This window comes from Sorex araneus, chromosome 3 (assembly GCF_027595985.1).
Source record: "Sorex araneus isolate mSorAra2 chromosome 3, mSorAra2.pri, whole genome shotgun sequence".
In the NCBI taxonomy this organism is placed as follows: domain Eukaryota; kingdom Metazoa; phylum Chordata; class Mammalia; order Eulipotyphla; family Soricidae; genus Sorex; species Sorex araneus.
The window spans coordinates 11,140,341-11,158,463 of NC_073304.1; the positions used below are offsets into that span (position 1 = coordinate 11,140,341).

At 52.5% G+C, this 18,123-nt stretch overlaps 1 protein-coding gene and 1 pseudogene across 2 annotated transcripts in view; one reads left to right on the forward strand and one right to left on the reverse strand.

Annotated features, from left to right (window-relative positions):
• Window positions 1-4,137: 4,137 nt before the first annotated feature.
• LOC129403664 (translation machinery-associated protein 7-like) lies at window positions 4,138-4,635 on the reverse strand (annotated as a pseudogene).
• A 1,635-nt stretch (window positions 4,636-6,270) lies between these two features.
• The window catches only part of NRDE2 (NRDE-2, necessary for RNA interference, domain containing), a 36,117-nt gene continuing 24,264 nt past the window's right edge, over window positions 6,271-18,123 (forward strand). For both annotated transcript variants that reach the window (XM_055131639.1, XM_055131640.1), the window contains exon 1: window positions 6,271-6,387. In XM_055131639.1, the coding sequence (XP_054987614.1) occupies window positions 6,324-6,387 (64 nt within the window). In that variant the 5' untranslated portion in view covers window positions 6,271-6,323. The remainder of the gene's footprint in view (window positions 6,388-18,123) is intronic.

The following is an 18,123-nucleotide window of genomic DNA, read 5'->3' on the forward strand; positions in this document are numbered from 1 at the left end:
TTTGCTAAGGTCACGACTCTCTGGGTCTCTCCTGGAACATCCCTGCCACTAAAATAAGGTCCCTTTCCACGCTGTCTCCTCTACGTCTTTCCGTTTGCTTCGTGCATCTTCTCCTCCGGCTCCAGAGGAAAGTTTGTGCTGGTCCACGGGGGATCGGAAGCTCCAGGAGAACGTGGGAGATGCTGAACAGCCTCTGCCTCTTTCTTGGGGGAAACAAAATCACTCTGCAACCCCTTGGGAATCGACCTTTCTTTCTGTTTGCTTTTATGTTATAGCTGGCAGTGCTCAGGGATCACTCCTGGCAGGACCTGCAGGACCTTGTAGGGTGCCAGTTTGACCGCATGCAAGGCAAGTGCCGTACCCACCGGACTGTGTCTCTGGCCCCAGAAATCCTTTAAGCAAAGAAACAGAAAGTGTCCCGAGTTGTACCCACGGCTACTGACGCCTCTCCCATCCTTCTAGTGGCCTCAAGGGACAGGATCACCCATTCTGGGAAACTGCTAGAGACTGTCTCAGAGCCCGAGGAGCAGCCGTGACCTGCTGTGACCTGTTTTCTGTCACTACACGTCCCGGTGTAGTTTCTCAAATGTTGTACAAACAGGCTCAGACGGGGAGTACTGCCATCTCGACCCAGCACACCACGCCGTATCAGCAGTTTACTCCTTTTGCTATTATGCCTTCAAGACAACTTTAAAAAATTCTACTTTCAGGGGCTGGAGAGATAGCACAGCGGGTAGGGTGTTTGCCTTGCACGCGGCCGACCCGGGTTCGATCCCCAGCATCCCATATGGTCCCCCAAGCACCGCCAGGAGTAATTCCTGAGTGTAAAGCCAGGAGTAACCCCTGAGCATCGCTGGGTTGTGACCCAAAAAGCAAAAAAAAAAAAAAAATTCTACTTTCATAATGTTGGGCTGGAGAGACAATACAGTGGACAGGGTGCTTGCCTCGCAGGCGGCTGACCTGGGTTCAATCCCTGGCACCCCATATGGTTCCCCAAGATCTCCAGGAATAACTACTGAGCACAGAGTCAGGAGTACCCCTGAGCATCACCAGGTGTGACACAAAAACCTAAAAAGAAAAGTGTATTACGGAGCATTTCACATACTACACACAAAATCATATCAATCCTCCATACACATCACCAGCTTTGACAAAAATCAACTGAGGGTCAGTTTTTCCTATATGCCCCACCTTGTAAACACTCTCCTGTGCTAGTCTGAAGCACATTCGACAGCTTAGAGCATTTCACCTACATTTCTGTGTGCATTTTTCAAAGGGGTAAACTCTGACCTATACCTAACATACAACCACATATGTTGCTTACAAAATTGCAACAAGTCCTCTTTTATAAACTGTCCAATCAAATTCCAACTTTCAATTGCTTCATGAATGTCATCAATTTATTTTCCCAGTTTGTTTGAAGTCCATGCTTTGCTATTGGTCATTTGGTTTCTTGATAGTACTCGCTACTGTGTCTTTACTTTTCATTCCTTCTAGCCTTCTAACTTAATTTTTTTTCCACTTTGCACTTTACTTGTTGAATAAATCAGGTCCCTTGCTCTATAGCGTTGCTACAATCACGCTTTCTTGATTATATCCCTCGGTGGAGATGAATATGTTCCTCTGTCCTCTTCATTTCCTGAAAACTGGCTGCTGGCTATAAAGTAATAATTACTTTAATTGAAGAACAATATTCTTGAATGTTCTAGTTATGTTTATGTATTTTATGCCTACCAAGTTTTAGTAATGGTTTTTGGGCTGTGCTGGGAAAAAGCCAAGCCTCACACAAGCAAGGCAAGTGCCCCTTAGTTGAGCCACATCCCTGGCCCTGCTAACAATTTTTAAGAATTGTTAAATAATAGGGGCTGGAGCAATAGCACAGTGGGTAGGGCATTTGCCTTGCACATGGCCGACTCGGGTTCAATTCCCAGCACCCCATATGGTCCCCTGAGCAGCGCCAGGAGTAACTCCTGAGTGCAGAGCCAGGAGTGACCCCTGTGCATCGCCAGGTGTGACCCAAAAAAGCAAAAAAAAAAAAAAGAATTTAAAAATAATGTCTGATTCAGGGGCTGGAGAGATAGCACAGTGGGTAGGGCGTTTGCCTTGCACGCGGCTGACCCGGGTTCAAATCCCAGCATCCCATATGGTCCCCTGAGCATGGCCAGGGGTAATTCCTGAGTGCAGAGCCAGGAGTAACTCCTGTGCATTGCCAGGTGTGACCCAAAAAGAAAAAAAAAATAATGTCTGATTCAACTTAAAAGAGTCACTTGTCATCCCGTTGATCTTCAATTTGCTTGAGCGGGCGCCAGTAACGTCCCCATTAGTCCCTGTCGAGTGCTAGTGTAGCCCAATTATATCTGCTCTCTTCAGAAAAGGAAGAGCCTCAAACCGTTCATTCAGGGTTTTGATGAAGAAGTCTGACCAAAAATGTAATTAAAAGAGTAATTAACTAAAAACTGTCCTATGTAATTTGTGATCCTGGCACTCTATGGTCTCTAAATTCAGCACCTGTCTTTGTGAATTAAGTTTTATTAAAACAAAGTCACAATCATTAGTTATGTTACATAGGTTTCATCTGTAGTTGCTTTTCTTCCCCCTCCCCACCACCCCCGTTTTGTGGTGCCAGGAATCTGACCCAGGGATACACACAGGCAAAGCAAGTGCCCAACCACTGAGCCACATCTGTGGCCCCTTAGCTCTGCTTTTCCAGTGCAATGGCACCATTGCGTAGCTGGGGCAAAGAACGAACCTCTGTCCCAAAAGTCTACAATATTTACTCTCTGACCCTTAAAGAAATTTTGCTGACTTCTGTTCAGCATTTACACATTTCCTATGAATTTAATATATTTTCTTTTCAGGTACTTGAGCTACTGACAATACCAAATTTCCTTTAAGACATATTTTAAATCAAATTAATAAACTATTCTTAAAGATACAGTAAATTTTTGGGGCTGGAGCGATAGCACAATGGGTAGGGTGTTTGCCTCGCACGCGGCCGACACGGTTTCAATTCCCAGCATTTTATATGGTCCCCTGTGCACCACCAGGAGTAATTCCTGAGTGCAGAGCTAGGAGTAACCCCTGTGCATCGCCAGGTGTGACCCAAAAAGAAAAAGAAAAAGATATAGTAAATTTTTAATTCTCCTCAATGTTCTGAAATTGCTAAACTTCACAAGATTTCGACCTAAAATTAGAGGTCTAGATCAGCTAACTCTAATTTTAAGTTGAAATTGCCTTAGCTCATTTTGGGGGTGTGTGTGTAGGGGGAAACCCAGAATTTCTCAGGAGCTAATCCTGGCTCTGTGCTCCACCCAGGACTGAACAGAGGCATCTGACATGCCAGGCATGTGCTCAGCCCCTTAGCTATTTCTCTGGCCTTAATTTCACACTTTAAATGGTTCTCCTAAGGGGTACAGACCCAGATTTTCCTGTATGCTTGTAGTACAGAAAACATCCAATATGTCCAGGTTTCTTTCTATTGCAGAAACATGGCTATCATGGATCTGATTCTCCTGTCTCTGGCATTATCCTGCTCGAGCGGCAATGCTGAAACATTAGAGAAGACCGTTAGCTCCCACCCTTTACTCGGAGGACCTGCTAAGGTCGCAGATGCTAATAAACGTAACTTCGGGTTGGACCTGAGTCCCAGAGGGGTAAAAGTGCAGCATATTTCGGATCCTGTTGTTAAACTAAGTCACTGTCTGTACGTACTGGAGAGAGGACTGCTAAGCTTGAAGGGGCCTCGCTTTGGACTCCTGGAAGAATGCAGAGTGCAGCCTTCCGCAGCATTCCGTCCTTCCTCGATTAGATCGGCACACTCGCATTCCTGACACACATTTGTTTTTGTTGGGGGGTCGCACCTGGTGGGTAGTGGGTAGTGCTCAGGGGTCTGTCCTGGTAGTGGTGCTTGGCTGCAGCCAGGACCTCCAAACTGCAAACTATGCACCACACCCCTTGAGCTATCTCTCTAGACTTCCTTTCCGGTTTTGTTTGGGGCCACACCTGCAGTGATGGGGTCGCTGGCCTGGGTGCTCAGAGACGAGGTAGTCCCTTGGATCAAATGCATGATGCTGAATACAAAGTACACACTCAAGTCTTTTTTGTTTGTTTGTTTGTTTCAAATGAGCTGGTTTAATTTCAGATGGTACAGAATCAGGGATGGACCAAACACTTGAGGAAAGTACACTTTGGCAGGGTCTGGGCTAGGTTTACTGACTTCACTGCTACAGTAAAAATAGCTGAGAACCAGAGAATGAGAAACCTTATGAATTCTTTCTCTTCTTTTTTTAAATTTTTTTTTACAGAAGTTTATTCTTAAGTGTACAACAGGTTCCAAAACACTTCATTCTAGGTACTGCTGGCAACCGAGATTACACAGGGAATCCAGATGTTTAACCAGTAATAGAATTAAAGATCACCATTATCTCCAGCACAAGAAACAGCTTACTTTTTGCCAGACTTCTTAATTCCACCAGTGGCCAGGGGGCCCTTCCCCTCGGCCTTGGCTTTTAGTTCCTCCAGTTTTTTCTACTCCTTCTGTTTCTGCTTGAATGCCTTATCTTCCTCGTCCATTTCCTTGGCCTGTTTCTTGGGCTGCTTCAGGGGCTTCTTCTTGCCACCTTTGAGGCCGGACATGGCGCCTGCTGCCCCTTGCCCGGCCACACTCAAGTCTTTTGAACAAGATCCCAAAAATTTTGGGAGGAGGGGTTGGGAGATACCCAATTGCGCTCCTAGCCTTTACTCCTGGCTCTGTGCTCAGGGGTCACTTCTGGTGGTGCCCCAGATCAAACCAGGGTGGACAACAGACAAGGCAAAGCTCCTTAACTTCTTTCTGTGTACCCCCAACCTATATATTAATCTTTGAATGCCCTGTTTTGCAAAGAACTTTCTTTCCTCCCCCCCCCTTTTTTTTTTTTTCTTTTTGGGTCACACCGGCTCAAAAGCTACTCCTCCCAGGCTCTGCATTCAGGAATTACTTCTGCAGGTGTTCAGGGGACCATTTGGGATGCTGGGAATCGAACCCGGATTTGCTGTAAGGCAAATGCACTTCCTGCTGTACTGTCTCTCCGGCTCCAAGATTTCATTTTTCTTTCTCGTTTTCGCCTGCAAACACTAGACTACGTGTCTAGAGTATGTTTCTTGCAAAGTAACCTCAGTGCCAAAAGCCCGGCTAACAGAATCACAAGAAGCCCTTGATGTCATCTACCACTGATCATCAACTGTTTTAAGATCGTTTCATGACTTGTCCAGTTGATCATCTAGAGATTATAGAGAACCTTCGGGTAACGTTTCTTTTTACTATTATTATTATTATTATTATTATTATTATGCTCTTTGGGTCACACCTAACGATGCTCAGGGGTTACTCCTGGCTCTGCACTCAGGAATTACCCCTGGCGGTGCTCAGGGGACCATATGGGATGCTGGGAATCGAACCCAGGCTGACCCCGTGCAAGGCAAACGCCCTCCCCGCTGTACTATTGCCCCAGCCCCCGGTGACATTTTTCTAAGCCATTTGATTGGCCGAAGGAATAGCTGTTTTCTGTCATTTCTCACATTTGGGATTTGACTGCGAGCTTCTTCACTTCTACGTGGTATAAACTCTACGTTATTCCTTTATCACCTGCATTCCTGACTTAACTAGATTCAGAATTTTTTTTTTAAGTCACAAATATGTTGTAGGCAGGCATCTTTTCTACATCAGCAACATCCTTTGAACTTGATAGGATCTTGCAATTTGGTCTTCCCAAAACACATTAGGTGGGAAAAGTTTTAGTTCAGAGATCGCACGTGACTAAGGGTTGCCCTCACCTAATCTCTTCTTGGGGCGGGGCGCCACACCGTGGGGCCGGAGGGCCTTTTCCCTACCCCGAGGGCGCTGGGGTCTCCTGGAGCCTCCGTGGGTCCCCGCGTGTGCTCCAGCCCCGCTCAGCCCTGGCTCGATCATTGCACACTTAAAGGCTGTGCAGGAGCCAGGCACAGTGTTCGGCAGTTCAACACTCGGTTCACTTTAACCTCGCAACATTTTGCAGACGGGCACACTGGGGAGTTTCGGGAATTCGGTTCAGGGGATGCAGGAAAGTGGCTGAGAGAGCTCAGGGGGCTGGATCAGCACCTCTCAACACCTTAGCATCTCTCAACCTCTGGGTCTCCGTTCTGGCTTCTGTTACTCTCCGGCGGGACAGCGCCCGGCCGTCGGGGGCGCCGGGGCCCGGCGGGAAACTACATTTCCCAGAGTGCCCCGCGACGCCGCGGCCGGGTCGCCCGGCGGCCGCTCGCCGCCGCCATTTCCGCCGTGGGTCGCCGCGGCGCGGCCTGTCGCCATGGCGCTGTTCCCGGCCTTCGCGGCCGTCGGCGAGGCTCCCGACGGCGGGAACTCCAGGCGAGGTGAGCGCACGGCGGGGCTGGAGGAGGCGCCGGGCCGGCCCGGGGCGCGGCTTCCTGGGCCCCGCGCGCGGCCCGCGCCTCGGGCCGGCGTGGCCGTTGGCATCCCAGAGTGCCCCGCGGCGCCGCGGAGCCTTCTGGGAAGGGGCCTGGCCGCCCTGACGGCGGCGCCGCAGGGGCGAGGGTGGAGGGCGCGGTCCCCGCTGCCAGCGAGGGCAGAGCGGGCCCCGGCGAGGAGCGACTCCCTGATGCCGTGGCGCGGCGCTGCCCTTTATTATTATTATTATTATTTTGCATTTTCCTGTCGTGCCTCTTGGGCCACCGTTTTCCAGGCACTAGGTGCGGAAGGCCCCAAACCTAGTCGGATCCTGCACGGACACGCACGCCGCTGCGGAGGAGAGCTCACTCCCCCGCCCCCTTTTTAAAAGGGAGGTGTGTTGGGGAAGGGTCCCACCAGGTGCCTGGCCTTGTTACTCTGTGTCCAAGCCATGCTACTTTTGTGTCGACTTGAGAAACATTGTTGCCCTCTAAAGGACTTCGCCCTCCACAGTGCGGAGGCGTCCGGGGCCGGCTCAGATTGTCCCCACTCACTGCACCTGCAGCTTCCCTCTCTCCCTCCTTCCCGCCTCCCTCTCTCCTCTGTGATTCCTCGTCTCGTGTCATCCTCTCTGTAGATCGATCGTGTTTATTCAGGAGATCCTGGGGGGGTCAGGGGGAAGAGATGTCCAAGAATAAGCTGGGCTCACCCAATGCTTGCTGCAGCCCTGCCTCGACCACGGGGCGTATGCGCTTGGCCGAAGTCAGTGAATCCCAGCGCGGGGTAGCATGTGAAAGATGGTTTGGGTGGAAAGCAGGAAGAACGACCTCTGCTTCCTAGGCGGCTTCACGCCAGAGCTGGTTGGATGGTGGGTCAAAGAAGGCCGGATTTGGGGACCAGAAGGGTGGTTCAGGGGGTTGGACACTTACCTGGCGGGCAGCAAACCTGGATTCAGTCCCTAGTACCCTAGATGGCCCCCCTAGCTCTGCCAGGAGTTATCCCTGTGTGCAGAGTAAGCCCTGAGCAGCGCCGGGTGTGGGCCAGAAAAACACATTTTGACCAAGACGGGGAAGAGCTTTGGGGGCCTTCAGTGGCGTGAAGGCAAGCCCGGGCCCTGCGCAGCTGTCGGGCTGCTCTGGAAATGCAGAAAATGAAGAGGGGCCTGGGAGAGGTGGGAGAGGTGGGAGACCTAAATAAACACGGGGGTCCAGTGAAATGGAAGGTTTGGGGGGGGGGCCTTAGTCACTCTGTTTACTCTAAGCTTTCCGAAGGTCCTCCGGGAACCCAGGTAGGATGATGTTAGTAAAAGTGCTTTTGGTAAACACCAGAGACTGTTTCTCTGTTACTTTACTTGGGGACCACGCCTGGTTGGACTTGGGGGGACCATGCACCGCGGGACACAGAACCTCTGGAACAAATTCCCGACCTAGCGAGGGGAGAGTCTCCCAAGAGGCGTCATGGGAGCCCCCCATTTGTAGCCTCGTGGCTAGAGACCCAGGTCCACCACGAACTTCCAGTTGGCATCTGAGCCCTGACCCAGATGTGGAGCGTGGCACTGTGGGTGCGGGATGGCATCAGAGTTGGGTTGGCGTTCCCCACACCCCTATGGTGTCTGAGGATTGCTTGTTGCTGTGGGGAGTCCCTGCCTCCCCCACCCAGGGCCACAGACCCCTAAGCAAGGTCCTAGAAATGTTTAAAGGTCCCAGTGAGGTGCTCCCCTCCCTCCCATTTGTCAGTGTGAAATCAGGGTTTTTCGTGTCTTTATGTTTCAGTTCGTTGCAGATTATAGTTTTGGGGGGCTTTGGGAGTCAGACCTGGCAGTGGCTGGGGGCTCCCCCAGGGGCTGCTACGCCAGGAAGTGAAGCTGGGGCTCTGCCTGCCCCGCGTGTGCTCCCGCGCCCGGAGCCGTCTCTCCAGTCCCCACTGCAGGTTTTCTGACTTAGGCAGGTGGATCCCTAATGACACGGTCCGTGTGACTTTGACCGGGTCCTCTTGTCTTTGGTCAACCTGCTTGCTCTCTGACCTAAAAGATTCCAAGAATTCATTGTTCACATTTTCTGCGACAGCCTGGAATTGCCATTTCTCAGAGGAACTCTGGTTTCTCCTAGTGGGAAATGGTATCTCCTCGGGAAAACCACAAATGAGTTGTGAGATGTGCTTGCTGCCGTCTCGCTTCTGAAGTTCTCGCTGGGCAGGACCAGGAAGGGGAAAATAGAGCCTCACTGGATGTTTGCAGTCCTGAGTGAAGATGATGAGGGTGGGTTTTTTTGTTTTTTTGTGTGTTTTTTTTGGTTTTTGTTGTTCTTTTCTTTTTGGATCACATCTGGCGGTGCTCAGGGGTTATTCCTGGTGGTGCTCAGGGGACCATCTGGGATGCTGGGGATTGAACCTGGGTCGGCCGCATGCAAGGCAAACGCCCTGCCCACTGTACTATCGCTCCAGCCCTGATGATGATGAGTTTTATACTTAATCTCTTGATTAATATTATTTTTTTTCTTTTTGGGTTACACCCGGCGATGCACAGGGGTTACTCCTGGTTCTACACTCAGGAATTACTCCTGGCGGTGCTCAGGGGACCATATGGGATGCTGATTCGAACCCGGGTCGGCCACGTACAAGGCAAACGCCCTACCCGCTGTGCTATCGCTCCAGCCCCTTGATTAATATTTATATGTTTTCATCTTATGCTGAAAACCTTAGTTCCTAGAGCCATTATTATTGTGTTATATCTGTACCCCTATGTAGTAATAGAACTAATACTAACTAAATCATTCACTTGGCTTTATATCTTTTATTAAGATAGCTCGGAGTAGAGTCCAGAGCAATAGTACAGCAGGTGGGAGTTTGCCTTGCATTTGGCCAACCCTGGTTCGATTCCTAGTATCCCATATGGTCCCCCAAGAACTGCCAGCAGTAACCCCTGAGCACTGCCAGATGTGGCCAGAACAAAATACTAAACAAGACAAGCTAGCGCATGGAGCACACATGTTGCCAAGTTACCGTGTTTTTAAATCACTTGGGCTCGTTCTGTGTGTGGGTTGCTTACCAATTTGATAATACAGTTAGCAATAATTGCTTTTAATTTTGGGGAATGACTTTTCGGCGTCTTTTTTGTTGTTTGTTTTGGGCGCCACACTTGGCGATGCTCAAGGGTCACTCCCGGCTCAGCACTCAGGAATTACATCAGGGGACCAAACTCTGGTCAAGAGTGCAAGGCAGATACCTTGCCCACTGTACCACCTCCTCAGCCCACCTTTTCTTCTTTTTCCTTTGACTGTGTTTCATAATGTGAGACATCTACGCTGCTTCTGGAGTTGAGAATATTAATGCAGTTATAGTCAGAAAAAAGGTTGGGGGGCTCCCAGAATCCTTGTGGATTAAGCTTTTTTCCCCCTTTTTTTGGGGGGGTCACACCTGCTCAGGGGCTACTCCTGGCTCTGCATTCAGGAATTACTCCTGGCGGTGCCCAGGGCACTCTATGGGATGCTGGGATTCGAACCCGGGTCGCCCACGTGCAAGGCAAATGCTCTCCCCACTGTGCTATGGCTCCAGCCCCTGGATTAAGCTTTTCATCAGCTCATGATGCTTTTCCTTTTCCCGGAGGCTGAGCCACCCCCTCTCCCTTCTCTGCGGTGCCAGGCAGGGCTCTGCAGCAGAGCGTCTGCTGTTTGCAGAGCTCGGAACTGCACCCGGCATGTGTCTCACAGATTGATATTCACCCAGTCCCTTCTCGGGGACGTTCGGATCATTTCTGTTGTTTTCAGAAATAGAAGTATCCACATATTTCACCTCCCCCCTTATGCTATGACATGTCAAAAAAAAATGTAAAATAGAGTGAGGAGTGTCAAGTGTAGACTTTCAGTTAAAAAGGGAATTAAGTCAGGCTGGAGCGATAACACAGCGGGCAGGGCGTTTGCCTTGCACGTGGCTGAGCCAGGTTCGATTCCCAGCATCCTATATGGTCCCCTGAGCACCGCCAGGAGTAATTCCTGAGTGCAGAGCCAGGAGTAACCCCTGAGCATCGCCGGGTGTGACCCAAAAAGCAAAAAAAAAAAAAGGGGGGGGGAATTAAGTCTTGGGCAGAAAAGATGAGCTGTAGCAAAGCGAGCACCTCTGCTTCTCTTCCAAGCACTGTCTGGGGGCCGTCTGGGATCGAAGCAGGCACCAGATTGGGTGGTGGTGGGGGACGCTTTGTGGGGTGCTGAGTGCAGCAGTTGCCATAGTTTCAGCAGACGAGTGTCGCTTCTCGGCCCTTTGGCTGAGATCACCTCCCCCGTGTGAGAGCTGCCGGGTCCCCAGGGTCAGAGGCCTCCAGCTCTTTCCAGGGGCCACACCTGGCAGTGCTCCGGGCTTACTCCTGGCTCTGTGCTCGGGTCCTCACTGCTGGCCGTGCCGGAGAGGACCGCCTGCAGGCCGAGCCCCCCTGTACTGTCTCTCGGAGCCCCGAGCTCGCCGGTTCGCCATCCTTCCCGACCATCGGGTTGTTTCCCAGGCTCGAAGCCCGTGAAACCTGCTTCCCGGGGTGGCAGATGCCGTCTGGGCTCACTCAGTCCTCGTAACAGTACCTGGGGCATTGCTACCCTTCAGAGAAACTGAGAAACTGAGCCATCTCTGGCCCTGCAGCCTCTCAGCAGCAGCTCTGTTCACCCAGGCCGAGCTTCGACACAGACCCAGCGTCTCACGTTCTTCATCCCGTCTCTCCCGCCTCTCCCCGTACCTCAAATGCGTTCATTGGGGCGTCTCAGCTTGTGTGCTGAGGCCCTGGGTGCTGGTCTCTGTGGAGGTCTGACGTGGTCCTCTTGCTCCCAGCTCTCCTGCGCCTTCCGGGGGCGGGGGGGTGTTGGTCTCCATGTCCCAGGCCGCACGTGTGGGGTCTTGGCGCGCCCCCTCGAGCAGGCGGTGATGCCGGGGATCACGGGTGCATCACGCCGGCCTGGGGTACCGTGCCATCTTACTCCGGGCTCTGTGCTCAGGGCTCACTGCCCGCTCAGGGCACAGGGAGCAGGGGTGGTGCCGGGGATTGAACCTGGGTCCGGCCTGCGGGAGGGAAAGCTCTCGCCTCCCGAGCTCTCTCTCTGCCCCCGTCCTGTGCTGTCTCTCACCCTGGTCACTGGGCATGGGAGTGACCGTCGTGTGGCCGCTCCCTGGAGGTGTGGGGGGTGGTCTTGAGGGTGTATCCTCAGCCCCAGGACAGTGTCAGGCCCTCGGTTGAAAACAGTCACCATCACCGGGGCCAGGATGGGGGGCAGAGGGGCGGGCAGCTGCTTCGCCACGGTGCTGACTATGGTCCCCAGAGCACAGAGCCGGGTGGAGCCCCCCCACCCCCACCCCCAAACAAAACAAACCAGAAAAAAAAAACACCCTAAGCGGAACGAAAGAGACTCGGTGACAGTAAGACTCTGTCCCCAGGAGTCGCTCTGGGGGCTGTGCACCCCTCTTGGCATCTGGGAGCCCGAGTTTGGCGTCTGGGCACCTCAGGGGGCCTGGAGTGACCCCTTGGCACAGAGCACAGCTGGCCAAGCCACGCTACCCCCTCCCTGCCCCTGCCCCTCCCACGGGCAGAAAAGTGCCGCTGAGACGTGATGTTGCCATGTTGGAGCTTGGGCCGAGTCCAAACCCGGCGTAGTGGCCCCACGCATGGGGTGCTGGAGTGTTGGCTTCTCGGTCACTTGTGCATCCTCCTCGGGGTCCCGGGGTCTTTTCCTGTGGTCGGTTGATGCTGAAGGGTCTCTGTGGTCACCATCTTCCTTGTGCTTTTTTTGGGGAGGGGGTGACGGGGGGTGTGGATGACGCCTGCCGGGGCTCAGGGATTACTCCTGGCTCTGCCCTCAGCCATGACTCAGAGCGTTTCTGCTCGGGGACCATCTGGGGTGCTGGAGGTGAACCCAGGTTGGCCTTGTGCAAGACGCACACCCTCCCCGCTCTTCTCTCTCTCCAGCTGCTCCCATGCACTTCTGGGTCTGGTCCTCCGGGGCGTTTGGCTCGAGTCTGTGTCTTCAGGGAGCCCTCTTCAGGAAAGACGGGCAAAGCTCGTTTCAGTGCGCTTCGCCGTGTTGCATTTTGCGGATTCTGCATTTTCTCCACCCAGAGATGATGACTTGCTGAGGCTCTGAGGATAGTATTTTCAAGCAGTGTTTTAAAAATGAGATACGTGCATCGTTTTCTGGAGACGCGTTCTAAAACCAACACGTGGCCTTTGTGTGCACGGGGGAACAAAGAAATGTGTGTGAGAAACTTGGGTGCAGGGGTCTGGCGGTGAAAGGGTGCAGGGGTCTGGAAAGGGATCCCGGGGAAGGAATGGCGTGGCTCCTATGTAAAGGAATAGCCCCCGTCCCTCATAAAGAATTCTGATTTATTTGTACATCCAGCCCTAGACGTGCCCTTTGAATGGCTCTGCTCATCACTGTGCTCTGAGACTATTCTCAGTGTTGTTTTATGGTCGAATTGGCAGGGGTGTAGAACGTGAATGTTTTACCCACTTGTAACCCAAAACTTATTTGAAAAATTTATATCCTGGTCCTTCCTCTATCCACAGAGGCATGGAATTTAAGCACTGTCACTAGAGGAGAGAGTCAGTGCGAAGTAAGTTTATCCCAGGAAGGATTTTAGCTTTAAGAATTTAGAAGTGATTTATGTTATATTTATTATAGTTACATTGTTTTGTGTAAAATTAGACATGGGATTTTTTTTTTTCATATACTTACTTGAGGACTGGAGCGATAGCACAGCGGTAGGGCATTTGCCTTGCACACGGCCGACCCAGGGTCGATTCCTCCACCCCTCTCGGAGAGCCCGGCAAGCTACCGAGAGTATCCCGCCCGCACGGCAGAGCCTGGCAAGCTCCCTGTGGCGTATTCGATATGCCAAAAACAGTAACAAGTCTCACAATGGAGACGTTACTGGTGCCCGCTCAAGCAAATCAATGATGACACGGGATGACAGTGCTACAGTGCTACATACTTACCTGGGTTTTCTTGGGGGAAAAAAGCAGAATTCTAAAGTTGCCTTTTCTGTCTGATTCTTCCCTACTTTTTCCTTTCTTAGAGGGTGTGTGTGTGTGTGTGTGTGTGTGTGTGTGTGTGTGTGTGTGTGTGTGTGTGTATGTGTGTGTGTAACAGCTCCAAGCAAGTTGAAACCTGTGCTTTGTTTACTGACCTGCAGGAACAAAAGATTTGTTTGCCAGCCCAACCCTGGGCGTACGGAATCCTGCTCGCCTTCTCTGCAATAGCTCCCTCCCGCTTCATATTGACACAGTTACCCACATACATATTTGACTTCTGTCGGGCACCTGTAAAGGACATGAGCCTGTAAGGACTTCACAGTCCGGTTAAGAAAGCCGCCTTCAGTGCCAGATAGCTTTCTCTAGGATTCTGGGTGACTCCTTTTATTTCACGGGCCACGTTTGCCTCTGGGACTAGTTAAGGCTGTGATTAAGTGTAAGCGGCACCGTGTGGGCAGAGACGGGCCTGACTTTTTGAACACTGTGGAGCCCGGGGCTGTGCCAGGCACAGAGCGGAGTTATACACTTCAGCGTGGCTTTTGTTGTTTTTTGTTTTGGGACCACACCTGGGGGTGCTCAGGGCTTACTCCTGGGGATGTGGGGCTTAGGGTGTCATGTGAGGTGCTGGGAACTGAACCTGGGTTGACTGCATGCAAGACTAGCTCCCTCCCCGCATTACTGCGTTTCCAACCCCCATTTTGGTCTGTAATGGTGAAAATCTGCGTTTGCAGCCAAGACTGGGGAGTTACAGTCGTTGTTCCTTCGGCCTAGCGAATGGTGTGCTTTTCATCACGTGTTCTTCAGTCAGTCGGGTCCTGGGTTCAAAGATGCAAGGACACGGCTCAGGTTTCCTTCTTGTTATGCTTTGGGGTTGGTCATACCTGGCCGTGCTTAGGGCTTACTCCTGGCTCTGCCTTCAGCATCTCTCCTTGCCGAGCGAGGGGGAGCCCTAGGGGATGCCGGGGATCAAACTGGGTCAGCTACACTAGATGGTCTCTAAAATTCTCGTAGGCTGCTGGGTAGCATTAGGTTGTCCTTGCTCCTCCTGCGGGGGGCTTAGGTTCATCAAGTCACTCACACAACAGTGCCCCGGAGGCACACCCAGTTCCGTCAAGCACTCACAATCCTGCATTGGTTACTCTTTCCTTTATGCCACTTGCATGGTTTAGCAGTGCCCCTTTTTGTACAGACACATAAGGCAGTTGATGCTATGTTTTTGTAACATGGCAGTTAATTGACTTCAAATAATTTTTACTCCTGGGCATCCATCATATTTACTTGACTTAAGCCTCAGTTGCCCTTACTTCCTAACACCACCGAAAGGTCCCGATGAAGGGACTGGATGGACCCAGGGCAAGCTGTATGCTACCCTGGCATTGAAAGGGGGCAAGCTAAGCACCAAGAGTCATCGAACAAACTCTTTTCATGACCCAAAAAGAAGTAACTGAATCAGGACCCTGCTGGGGGTAGGGAAAGCTAACCTGGCCAGAGGACTGTGGTCTAGGATATCTGGCGAGATGTATCCAGGGAGAGCCAGCCTTTAAGCTTAATATAGCTCTTCCTGTGTTCATAGAAAACGACTAGGAATATTGTAAGAAGTAAACTCACTATGGTGGTTTAACTGGATTGCTAGCCGAGGAAAGGAGAAAGCAGTACACCCCGGGTGGACTCCCAGCAGATCTCCCGGTAATCTGGAGTGCTGAACCCTCAGATGAAATTTTGTCCTTGAATTAATCTCCCAGGACTGTCCCTGAAGGAGTGGCTTTACCTCTGCTTGCTGTTGTGACAGTGTCCAAGCCCACCTGTGTTGTGCCCCACCCTTCCTGGTTTCTGTGTAACTGTGCTGTGAGGCGGGAGGGGAGAGGCCTAGATGAGGACTCGGAGGAGACCGGGAGGCTGGGGAGAGAGGACTGTGAAGACTAAGACGGTGGGACACTGATGACTGGGGCGACGACCAAAGCCATGACTACGATTGTGCTGGAAGGGAGAGACCAGACGAGGCTGGGAGGAGAGAGAAATAAACTGACTGCCGGCCAGCCTGGGGCTCTGTTTCCCCGTTCCCCCGTCCTCCGTCTAGGGGCCGGCCAGGGGAACGGTTCTTGGCCACCGAGCGCTTGAGTCCCACGCGTGCCCACGCCTTTCTCGTGAAACTCCCAGTGGGCCTCACATCCATGATTATTTTAATAGTCTGTGCGTGTTCGATGCCAACGTGCTACACAAGGACAAAAGCAGCAGGGGGGCTGGAACGATTGCACAGCGGGGAGGGCGTTTGCCTTGCACGCGGCCGACCTGGGTTCGATTCCCAGCATCCCATAGGGTCCCCTGAGCACCGCCAGGAGTAATTCCTGAGTGCAGAGCCAGGAGTAACCCCTGAGCATCACTGGGTATTATCCAAAAGGCAAAAAAAAAGAAAAAAAAAAAGGAGCAACTTGTCAGATTTGGAAATGGGTATTTGATTTAGACGTAGGTCACAGAGAGTGGGTGGGTTTGAGTTGGTCGTTTATGAATTCCTCGCTGTCATCGTGGCCTTGTGGCACAGTCACAACCGGCATCCTTAGGAAAGATCTCTTCTGCTGGCGACATCTGCACCAGGTGGCGCTTGGGGGCACGTGGAACCCGGTGCCTGGCGCACGCAGGACCTGTGCCCGGCTGCGGAGCCGCTGCGCTGGCCTTCCGGTCCCTTCTGAGGCAGGGTCACGTGCCATCTGTTGTTTCAGGCCTGTGTTCCCTTATGCTCTCTCCAGGCTGTCAGCGCTGTCCAGGACAGTTACGTAAAATTGCAGCGGGACCAATTGAGATCTTCCTGCCTTGCACATGTCCATCCCCCACCCTACACCTACACACACACACACACACACACACAGATTCGTATTATTTATTGTGGAAATAACCGTGGCCTCAGGGAGCAACAGGAGCTATTTTCACAAACCTCTCGCCAAGAATTAGGCCCAAGGGAAGGGAACTAACCTCTTCAGAAGGAAAAAGAACACAGGAGAAGGAAAGTGCATAGCAGTGAGACGATGACCGCCCTCCCCAAGATAAAAACCCTTGCTGTGTTCGGGGGCCCTCTGGTTCCTTTGTCTCGCCGAGAAGGGAACCGGAACGCATCATCCATACAGGATGCCGGTGACCTGGGCCCTTGCTTCTCTCGCTGAGTGTATAAGGGCTGGGCCACCGGCAATGGGTCTGTAACTGTCCCTTCGCTGCCCGGAGATGCTGGCCAGACGGCACCCAGGAAGCCCAGTTTGGGCCAGCCGGGATCTCTGCAGGGGGCTGTGCCGGGGTTCCCACGGGGGCCGCAGCAGGACCTCCCTGGTAGGGGGCCTGGGACAGGACCCTTCTGCCCCCCTGCTGGTGCCCTGAGGGGGGGGTGAGACACAGTGGAAGGGAGGCTGCGGGGAGCGGCGTGCGGAAGGGGTGGGTGGGTAGGGGGGATGGAAATGGGAACTGAGACGGGGAAAGCCCAGGGATGCTTTGCTGACAGCCCTGGGCTCCTGGCGCTGAGTGAGCGCTGGGTTTGCATCCGCAGCATCCGGGACCTTCTGCTGCCTTCCGTCCCTCTGCGCCTCAGTTTCCCCACCCCACCCTGGAGCCTGACTCTGCCCTGAACTGTGTGGCAAGGACTCTGAGATGGCCAGGGTGGCTCGGATGCCCAGCTCTCCCTTTCCCCTGTCCCCCGGGGCTTGTGTGTGCCTGCACCCCCCGGCGTGTACCCTTCCCGCCCTCTTGCCCACAAGCCTTCGTCGGGCTCTGGCTGCCGTCCACCAGGCCGATCTCCTGCCGGGGAGTCGCAAGTGAGTCACTGCTGCACTCGCTGCTCTGGGCCTTGCATTCCAATGTCGCCCTCAGACTCCGTTCCCGTCGGGGCCGGGAAATAGAGAACCCGAAAGAGCTCACGACTCGATCACAAAAGACGGCATGATTTTAAAGACCGTCCAGGTATTCAAACAGCGATTTCTGTTCATACGTGCACGGCCAGTGAACCCACGGAAACAGACGCCCGACCTCATTCACCAGGCACCAGGGAAAGGAAATCACGAGGACGATGAGAAGACATGTCACACTCGTTCGGGTGACGTAATGGAATGTAATACGGCACCGCAGATGTGGAAAACGGTCTGACGAAACGTTTCTCAAACTGTGAGGCACACATCCCCATAGGGCCCAGCATTTCTGCTCCTGGGCCTCCTCCCCCAAAGAAAGGAGAACATTTGTCACATGGATGTTCCTCGAAGCATTATTCAGAACAGTTCAAGAGTGGGAAAAAAAAACCCGAGTGTCCAATAGCTGAGGAATGGAGAGCACGTGGTATGTCCACAAAACGGAAATTACTCAGCATGAGCCAAGAAACGGAAGACTGATCACGTGTCATAACTGGAACGAAACCTTGGAAACTTGAAACCATGCCAAGGGAAAGGAAGCGGGCACAGAAGCCCGTATTGTATGACTTTGTTTCTGCGCCTCAAATAGGCAAATCTAGGGAGATCAACTAGACTGGGGGCTGTCAGGGGCTCGCAGGGCGGAGGGTGGGGCCAGGGGAGGGTGTGTGATCGCTGAGTCCTGGGGGCAGAAGTGATGGTACCACTTGCACGATGCTAAACGTATTAGAAATCATTGAATTGTGTTGTGGTTTAAGCCTAAGCATATACATGACATCCTCTTTGTTAAAAAGTGCTCGGTGCCAGAGTGACAGTGCAATGGG